The sequence below is a fragment of the Olea europaea genome, unplaced genomic scaffold (genome assembly GCF_002742605.1).
Source record: "Olea europaea var. sylvestris unplaced genomic scaffold, O_europaea_v1 scaffold221, whole genome shotgun sequence".
NCBI classification, from domain to species: Eukaryota; Viridiplantae; Streptophyta; class Magnoliopsida; order Lamiales; family Oleaceae; genus Olea; species Olea europaea.
The window spans coordinates 91,944-102,008 of NW_019240124.1; the positions used below are offsets into that span (position 1 = coordinate 91,944).

The window sequence follows — 10,065 nt, forward strand, 5'->3', positions numbered from 1 at the left end:
TTGGAAATAATTGAGTTTTTGATACGTTACAAGTTGAGTACTGGAAATATCACTCTTCGTTTTCCCTAGGGAAATTATGTTCCGTATATTTCTTGATGTAAATATAGCGATTATCTACATGCTTTTCAAATGAACTTCACACAGATATTTTTTGAATTTATAGCATGTATTTTAATTGCTGCTGTGTTCATGTGTCTATTTGAGGGAGCAATTTCGCTTTTCCTAATATTGAGAAGAGAAGCAAATCAGTTTAGTGGTTTTTCCTGCAGTGTGGCTGATGGAGGTCTAGTTTGGCAAAGCCACTGGGGAGGTAAAACTCACTCTTAGAGCCGAGAAGGTGCCCCAAGTAGTTATAAGTCAAGCTTTAACTTTTATTGATTTGGGACGCAAGTAGAGTTGTTACGTTACACATAATGAAAGAAAATTGAAGGTCTTATAAATTGCGTGATTGCAGCATTCAACCTGATGTGAATACTGAATTTTAATGTAGCTAAGCAAGCTAGGAATAGTGACCAGACTTGTTCCAAAGCTCTGTGCAACAGTCATCATATCTGTCCTATCTTCTCCCTTCTCTTGGATTGCACCTTAGAGCAAGATCTAGAAATTCTTGCAACTGCATCTCTGCTTCATCGTCCCCTTCGCCTGTAATTTTCTGATCAACATAATGTTCGCCTGGTCCTCCTGAAAACAGAGTGACTTTACTACACCTATTTAAATGATTCGCGGGAACTTTAGTCTGATGGAAGCACAGAATGAGGATCATTGTTCTGTTCGATGATGGATACCTATATCTGATCTTCTTATGGTAGGAGATTCCTAATCATTGTGATATGTGTTTCTTTTCCCATGATATTCTTTGGATGCTTTACATCATATAGTCTTTCTTAGATTGAATAACCTTTCAGCCGAATTAGGACCATGAGTTGCCTCCTTTCAATTACTTCCCCTTGCCAACTATCAGTTCACTCAGAGTCTGAATTCTCATCTTATTTCTTATACATTCCTTGACTTCCTGGATACAGGTCATATTTTGAAATATGAAATTTAGTTCGTTTGGCCTGTTTAAATTTCAATCTTGAGGCCACTGTCAAGAGATGAAGGTTCTCATATTTCCGTGAATCTATGCTGAAGCTTGTTGTATAGGACCACTTAATGATCTTTTGATGTAATTGAGTTTTCGAAACTTCTTGACTTTTTGTGCATTTTCACTGATGTATCGCAAGATTATTGCATTTAGAACCAGTGTTTTCCTAAGTGCATATTGTTTTTATTGAGTTCAAAAATTTCGTGGTATCTATACTTTTTTTAATCCATAAATCTTGCAGGATGGATTATAATTGAATAAACCAACTTATAATCTTTATTAAGCCTTTTTTATTTAATCAGGTGAATAGAATTATTGTATCTAATGTTCTTATTTCATTTCCAAAATCTAAAAATTACTTGCCCTCTTTCTAAGCTACAATTTACATAATTATACATTCTCCACCAATCTATTATTTCAAAATACTTTCTTTTAAAATAATGTGGCTCAAACACGCACAGTGTGTCCTAATACAAAATACTATTTACTATCGATTGAATGAATTTGTAATTGTTCTACGATTTGTGGACTCGATAAACAGAGTTGTGATGGTACTAATACCTTGAATGAAGGTACTACAAGAGAAGGCTAGACCAAACCAATAGACCAAGAAGATGGTTAGCATCCTTGATTCGAAATTTCGGGACTTCTGCTGATTCCTTGGGCACGTTATAGACGAACTTGGCACTTAACCTTTATTGATGTTGATTAAAATTTAAGTTAAAATCAATAATTAATTTTAATAAGATATTTTATAGTCACAATTTTTCAATTAGACAGTTTATCAACTTTTGTTCAAATTTATTAAAAATCTTATTTCTAACTACACCAAATATGAACGTAATATGCCATTAGGAATCATTAAGCTCAATCAAGCAGTCTAATAAGACTAAAATGAGTATAGAGATTTCAAGATTGATGATGTTATCGATGGCAAGGCATCAAGATCTCTAATTCTACATTTACATGGCAATACTAAAATCAACAACTTTTCAACCGAGCAGTCTAATAAGACTAAAATGAGAATAGAGATTTCAAGATTGATGATGTTATCGATGGCAAGGCATCAAGATCTCTAATTCTACAACTTTTCAACCATATATTTATCTTCTTGATCTGCTAAAAAATTGATTTTCAACTATACCAAATAGGAGCCTGTTGTACAGTATTAGACTTTATTGGACAGAACATACACTTGTATCGCCTTTGACAGCTGAGTCGTGTTTGGCTGCTGATGAGAATTTACATCCTCTTTCATAAAAATCAAAGCCTGCTGACATGTTGTCGCAAGAGTCATCTTAGCAGTAAAAGAAGTGGTTCGAATTTCTATTTCATTCAAGAAAGTCCGAAGAAAATAGTGACTGCAATTTAAAAGCATCTTCCATATATAAGAAAGAACGAACTTAGATGGAGAAAAATAACTGAATCCTCCATTGTTATTGAAATTCCATCATTTGAATCAAGCAGAGATTTTCAACTGTGCAATGTATTTCTCCAAGCCTACATCAACATTTTCACACAAGTATGAGTTCTTCTAAAATGACTTCTATTTTGGTTCAATCAATCCAGGGGGCATCCAACATCTTTGACATGAATCCATATCTGTCTGCAGCTTCATCAATCTAAGAAACAAGCGTTTAGGGTTAATTTTGTCAAATAAACAAACATTAGTAACCCATAAAAAGAGAGGAAGTCGAATATTTTTACCATTTTCTGTGTTGGACGTCCAGCACCGTGTCCTGCTTTACTTTCTATACGGCCGATGATTGGGTTTGTTTGACGACTTTTCTCCAAACTTGTGCATAGAACATATTGCATGGTCTATGAATGAAAGAATAGAAGAGAAACATTATTACCCGGCTTAAAAATAGGTGAAACATGCCCAATATTAGTACACAAGAGGTGATCAACTCAAACGAGGCTATCGCTAATACATTCCTCTGACAAAGGTGAAAATTCAGTTACGTTCATGAACATATTACTCACAAAAATTGCAGAGAATCCACAAGGACACCGTTTGGACCCAGTAAATAGTCAACCCCCACAAATCACTCAAAGAGTCCAGACATAATCAAGTGAAACTCAATGCTAATGAAGAACGGATAAGGTGATGATAAAAACTTAATTTCGATGATTTAATACCCACCGCAAGTAATTTTAAAGAGTGTAATGGCACAACCCGATCATCGTGATCTGCTGTTAATAGCATGGTGGAAGGATACTGAGTGGTCTTTTCTGGAGATTCATCCCAAGGTCTCCTGACATTATGCAGGGGCGAGTACCTGAAAAAATTATTTAAAAGGAAAGAAAAATGACCACGATGACTGATATTATTACAATTGATAACACGAGATTGATTTAAGAAGAAAGCTAGCAGAGGGAATCAGGTAGAACAAATATGCAAATGTAAGGTAAAAAGATCAATATTACTTCCATAAACCTCAGTATACAGCACAATAAAAATCATATTTGAGGCAATGCAACGATAAAGATAAGCAGTCTCCTTATTATGATAAACAACAAGCTAACTGTTGTTCATGCAGTCACGCTAAACTTGGGGTATGCTATATCACTCACTATTTCATGACCATTACGTGAAATTCAATACATGTAGTAATATATCCAATGAAATCTTTCGAAACCTAATTGAACCATGATAATTTTTTGTCCCAATCTCCAACGTCTAACATGTTGTATTGGGATCTAAACGCTATTGTGAATTAGATCTCTTCACATCTAATCAGGACAAACCCAAACATCTAAATCATCACACTCTACATTTATAATTAATCGGAGCCGCACCCAATTAAATAAAGAAATATACCAGACAAGCATAGGAATCAGAATTTATGCAATACTAACACATGTGAAAGATTAGAAGATTCATTTTAAGGATTAAAGAAAGCTATCCTTCATAGATGAGTCCCCAGTCCTCCTCTGTTCCCAGGACCCAGACTTAGGCATTTCACTTGCATTTGATAATTACAAAATGATTTTAATTTTTAACACAAGAAAAAATTAGAACAACTCCAGTAGCAAGTTTCTGTTCATTTCCTGAATTAAACGCAATGGACAGATACCTTCATTGAAAGAAAAAAACTCACTTGATTAGCCAATGAAACTTTTCCTCCTCCTCAGAACAACCATAGTCAGAAGTCCATGCATGGCCTGGTTTGGAGGTCGAATATGTAAAAAGTCAGAATAGATCAAACAGTAACAGATAAAAAGAGCTGTCCTCTGAAAACTTCCTATCACCTATTGTAAACTTGTGAAACCTTAGCATGTCCATAACACCAACATGAGCAAGAGCACAGCCAAAAAGATCAGGTCTCTGCAAACACGAAATTTTCATTTCAAATTGAATAATTGACATAAAAAGTGCAGCAGCTAATAGTAATTAAAAGACGATAACAAAGATACCTGATTTATACAGGCCCCAACAAGAAGCCCACCGTTGCTTCCACCTTCAATACACAACTTTTTAGGTTGGGTATAACCAGCAGAGACAAGATATTCAGCAGCTGAGATGAAGTCATCAAAGCAGTTCTGCTTTTTTGCGAGGGCACCAGCTTTATGCCATTCTTCTCCATACTCCCCACCACCACGAATGTTTGCAACACATAAGATAGTATCTAAATGCCTCGCAATCATAACACGGCTGCTCGTAAAGTAGGGGGTAATATTAATATTAAATCCACCATATCCATATAGTAAACAAGGATGAGACCCGTCCAGGCAAATATCCTTTTTAGCCACTACAAATATCGGTATCAGCGTACCATCTTTACTTGGCACAAAAACCTAGAAAAGAAAACCCCAGTCAAGGAAGGATAAAGAAAGAAAAGAATAAGATATGTACAGCTCCTTTCCCTCCAAAAGGTCGAACAAAAACCAGCAACGCTTTTTTTTTTTTTTTTCACAAAGTTCATGGAAAACCACAAGTGAAATAAAACTGCAAGAACAACCCTCGAATGAATTATTGGCAGGAAATGAATATTTTTCAACAAAAAATTTATTTACTGAAAGCCTTGAATGCATTGTTGGCAGGAAAAGACGATGTGAACATGTATAAAAGTTTTAGTTACTGAAAGTTCACACGTGAATGTGGTAGATGGTCACTCAGATGTGAACACAACATTGCACACATATGATGGTAGAAACATGATGGATCTATGAATGCATAGCAAGATAGTACAAGGGCACCAATATCAAAGTCATCCCTCGGTCTCAGAAGTATATATTTATTTTACATTTACTAACCTTATCAAGAATGAACTTGAATAGTGATGCACCAACATTGCACAAACAAAATATTATTGGAATACCCAAGCCAAATGGCCTTCAGAAGATGAGATTATCAATATATATATATATATATTGGTTCATTTAAGAAGCATGTAGAAGTCCTTTCACCCATTTTTGCTTTTTGTGTTTCCTTTCACAAACTTTAAAAAAGTAAGCCCTTGTTTGAGCCCCATTATTTGGTAAAAATTGATTTTGAAATAGTGATTTTCCAGAGAACGTGTAGTTAAAATGTAGGAAAAAATTTTAAATTTACACATAAAATTATTTTATTAAGAGAATGTGTGATTAAAAATAAGTTTGAAGAAAAATGTAGTATTGAAAAATGGGGCTCAAACCTCTAAATATGTCTCAAAATTTGAATATTCCCATAATAACACTACATTTAACACTTAAGCAAGTATGTGCATGTGACAAGTTGTACACTCTCTACTGCTTAAACAACTGATGTATTAATGCTCAAAAGAACACTTTTATCTATGACATAAGTAATCATATTTCCTTATCCCCATTTCCCATGCTTCATACATAAACCACCAGAAGGGAAACCAAATGGCAAGAGCAGAAAAATTTAAGATACGGTTAGATCTGTGTTTAAAATTGATGAAATCTTATGACGTTATGAATAATGAGAATGCCAACTTATTTTCCATGAAACCAGCTCATGAATGATTAAAAAAATAGAATTCAGCATGGACTTGCAGGAATACCACAAATGAGACGAAAATTGAGAATTTAAACAATGGGCTCCCATGAAGAATCATACTATACATTTGCTACTGCCAAAGTGATAGTATACTATAGATAATTCACCTGATTAACTTCAAATTCTGTCCGATCAAAGCCAGGCACAACAGTTTCTCGGAACGTTCTCATATCCGGGATCTCAGTTTCTAGGTCGCATATATATATAATGCCAGGGGTTAGGAAGCTGGTAAACCCAATAAAGATGGTACTGTCCTTGCGTCGGGCAGAAATCTCAGATACTGATCCAATACCAATTGGCAAATGATGGAGCAAAGAACCGGTTTTCAAGTCCCTCAGCTGCAAGACATTTTTCACGTCGCTCAAATAATTTACCACCATTTTATTGCCACTGACGACAACGGCTGATTCTAGCACATCCTTTTCAGATTCTTTAATTACTTCACTCCAAGAATTGGACTCTTTCAGATCGACTCTGACTAGCTTGTATTTCGGAGCATCCTTATTAGTCCGAAAGGTGAAAACTGAGTCATCATTTGCCACATGCTCATAACAAGCATCAAACTTATCAACAAGCTTGACAAATGGAAGCAGTTCCTTTTTCCCTTTATATCCTTCAAGCCCATTAGGGAGCGCTAATAAGTCACAGTAATAAAATTTGTTGACAGGATCACAATTTTCAAAAGTATATAGAAGAACATACTGCACATTGAAAACAGAAAAGTAATCAGTAAATTAAAATCATAAACTGGGACTCATGGAACTGCTAGATTATAAGAGAAAGTAGATCATGTAAGTACAAGGCTAAAATTGTGCTCTTTTAACCACCAAAATAAATGTTTGCAGACACAGTAAGCACTAGTTAGTTGCAGATTGACTCAGTTCAAGGATATTGGTGAAAGAGACTGTTTCTACGGAATTACTGTCTCAAAAATTTTATTGATGCCCCAAGTAACCGAGTTCAACTCTTGAATTATAAACCATGCTTGGATTTGCTCGGTCATGAGTAATTACCATATTAGTCAAGAACTTTCTATTGAACATCAAGATGATCCATTAAAGTAAAATAATTGTTATACTTACCAGTTCGTTCTCCTATAATAACAATTTATTTTCTGATACCCTTTGTTAAAATATATATCAACTATTCAATATTTGAATTTTTATTTTTTTTCCCCATTAAATGTTTCAGTTGTTCCTTTCAATGACAGGTTTTCGGCATGCAATCACATTTTGGCAACAATGGTTATCTGTTATTGTCCAGCTATCGTCATACTGACATATTGTTGGCAGGCTTAATTGGATTGAAAGGAAAAGAAAAAAACACTGTAATTAAGCACCATTATACTAACAATCAATTGCTCACGTCTACTGCAGTCAGATGAGTACCTTCCCATCCTCTGTCACTGAGGCTGTACGTGTATGTTTAGGATTCTGTGGATCATTCCAACACAAGATATCTTCAGACTGATCGGTACCCAGGAAATGATAATACAGCTCATGGTGTAGATTCGCATTGGTCTCTGTCCCAGCATCCAACTTCTCTCCGTCTCTGGAAACAAATGAATCATCTAAGTTGCAAAAGCTACACAACATCATTTCTAGTAAGATGCCAAATGGTGCTTTACTTTTTCATGATAGGTAAAAAAATTTCAAGAAAACAGCAACAAATGTAATGTATGAATTCTTCAAACTAGTCAAATATTCCTCCCGTTGCTAGTTTACTCAAATTTTAAACAAAAAAGTAGTCTTGCAAGTACAATTTACCTTTCTGAAACATTAATTTTTTTAAGGAGGATAAGAATATCTTTAAATTGAACATATAAATCATGTAAATCAAATGTGGATTTTGAATAGATCTGTCACTTACTCAGGGGTGGGGTAACGACTGTAGAAAAAACCTTTGCCATCATGTGTCCAACTAATACTTGAAAACTTGACCTGTAACCAAAAACATACATCACTCCTACATAAAAAATAAATAACATGACACTACCCTATGCAATATAATATATCTAAAATAATTCTGTCGAAGAATAAAAAGTAAAAATCCGCGTTGTATCTTCAAATTTGCAATCTTTACCCATGAGATAGTATCTGGCTCAACAGTCTTATCTTCTATCCGCATAACTTTTATGGTAACCCAATCACTTCCACTCGAACTAACACCATAAGCCAAGTATTTGGCTTCCTCACTAACCGAATACATACTCAGTGCCACTGTTCCATCGTCGCTTAGTGTGTTTGGGTCAAGTAAAATCTCTGGTTTTCCATCCAAACTATCCTGTATTGTAGCATCATCCCATTAAAACTTCATATTCAATGCTAAATGTAAATTCAAAGTTTGCCAAATATTAAAAAAATAATGATAATAATAATAGTTTTGACTAAGGACCTGAATGTAGAGGACTTTTTGCGGTTGCAGACCAGTGTTATGGAAGTAAAAGTACTTGTCACCGGCTCTAAATGGAGCATCATACTTTGGAAAATCATATAATTCTGTAAGCTTATCACGAAGTTTATCTCTTGTCTCACAGCTTTTGAGAACTGAATCAGTCAATTTCACCTGCTTTTCTACAAACTCCTTTGTCTCCTCAGAGTCTGGATCCTCAAGCCTAAACACATTAATCAAAATTCATTAAATCATCACGTGCTACAATAACAAAAAAACGCATAGCTCTCACAATACTTTGCCACATGGCAATTCGAATCTGAAACTTTTCGTCCAATTTTAATTTCAAGGTAACCATTCCATCCTAACAAATTTAACGTCTCTATTTTTTTTCATACACCGAAGTCATCAATAGATTCGAAAGATTTTCTTCAAATATTTTACCATCGATACGGGTCGGCAATCAAAGTACCGTGATAATTATCAACAACAGATTCATCACGGCGGGCAGAAGGGTACACCAGTAACTCGTCAACGGCAGAGATGGAGCCCATCGAAGAAGACGTAGACAGGTAACAAGAGAGAAAGCGTGAATTGGTCGGCTTTTTCCTGACGTTTCTGAGGTAAGATACTCGTGGCTGCCTCTGTTTGACGAAATGTCTAGTAGAAAATGGACCGCAGTGAAGTTGTGGAGAAATGCTATACCGCGATTGATGTGTTCAATTGCAGCCGTGGGTCGAGTACATGTTAGCATCACTGGTGGGGAAATTGGACTTTGGATTAGAATTGGGTAGAAAATGTTGCCATGTCGTTGGTATTAGCCATGGATTTTGGGCTTGCAAGTCACTCCACGGACTATTTTAGATTTTTTTTTTATTTTTTTGGATTTATGTTTTATTTTTTATTTTTTTCTTTTGGTTGATGCAAACAATCAGAAATAGGGTGGGAAGTGGGCAAATCGCTCGCTGGACTCGTTGACTCAACTCATCCCACTAGTTAGTTGAGCAGTGAGTCGCTCGTGCGAGCTCTCCGGCTCTTCATATTGAACAGTAAAAATATATTGACAAGGCAAGTCAAACCTTGGTTGAGCAAGCCGAATCCCCAACATATCGTGACGATTGATGAGCTGAGCAGTTTGACTCGCTCTATTTAACGAAGTCCACAATTAATTTAAATCGTACATTTTGTGAAACCTACAACGTTTATCAACTTTTTACCTATATATTTAATTACATTGTATTTGGAAATATTTTGGATACCAAAGGCTACAAATATATTGCCATTTACAATATGCCCCCTATGCCGAAAATACTTACAAGACAGTCATATAGAATACACCACGTAACAATATACACTCTCGTTGCCACTTTTCTTGAGGTGTCATGTAGGGTTAGTTATAGTAGAATCTCGATAAGCTTGTGATTAGCCAAACACGTAATTATAGAGGTTGAGATGTATCTATTCTGTAATTACAGTAAAAGCAAAGAAATCAAAGACGAAACATTCTTATTTTCGCTCAAGCCTTTTTGATTAGACAGTGAAAGAACCAATGATCCCCCCCCCCCCCCCCCCCGCCGGCGCG

General features: G+C 35.5%; 2 protein-coding genes across 3 annotated transcripts in view; one reads left to right on the forward strand and one right to left on the reverse strand.

The window, feature by feature from the left end:
* LOC111380784 (MLO protein homolog 1-like) overlaps positions 1-327 on the forward strand; it is an 8,106-nt gene extending 7,779 nt beyond the window's left edge. Inside the window, exon 7 of the mRNA XM_023004420.1 lies at positions 205-327. Coding sequence (XP_022860188.1) covers positions 205-327 — 123 coding nt within the window. The remainder of the gene's footprint in view (positions 1-204) is intronic.
* Positions 328-2,398: 2,071 nt separating this feature from the next.
* On the reverse strand, positions 2,399-9,273 carry LOC111380823 (prolyl endopeptidase-like). 2 transcript variants are annotated; one of them, XM_023004480.1, is made up of 12 exons: positions 8,928-9,273; positions 8,487-8,706; positions 8,175-8,375; positions 7,962-8,032; positions 7,481-7,643; positions 6,200-6,793; positions 4,505-4,885; positions 4,340-4,415; positions 4,189-4,252; positions 3,231-3,366; positions 2,792-2,905; positions 2,399-2,706 (listed from the first exon to the last, which is right to left on the reverse strand). In XM_023004480.1, exons 1-12 carry the CDS (start codon positions 9,035-9,037, stop codon positions 2,641-2,643), a joined length of 2,196 nt encoding a protein of 731 aa, XP_022860248.1. In that variant the 5' UTR covers positions 9,038-9,273; the 3' UTR covers positions 2,399-2,640. The 2 variants fall into 2 exon arrangements, with proteins under 2 accessions (XP_022860248.1, XP_022860247.1); XM_023004479.1 differs by having other exon boundaries at positions 7,481-7,676.
* Between the last annotated feature and the right edge of the window lie 792 nt (positions 9,274-10,065).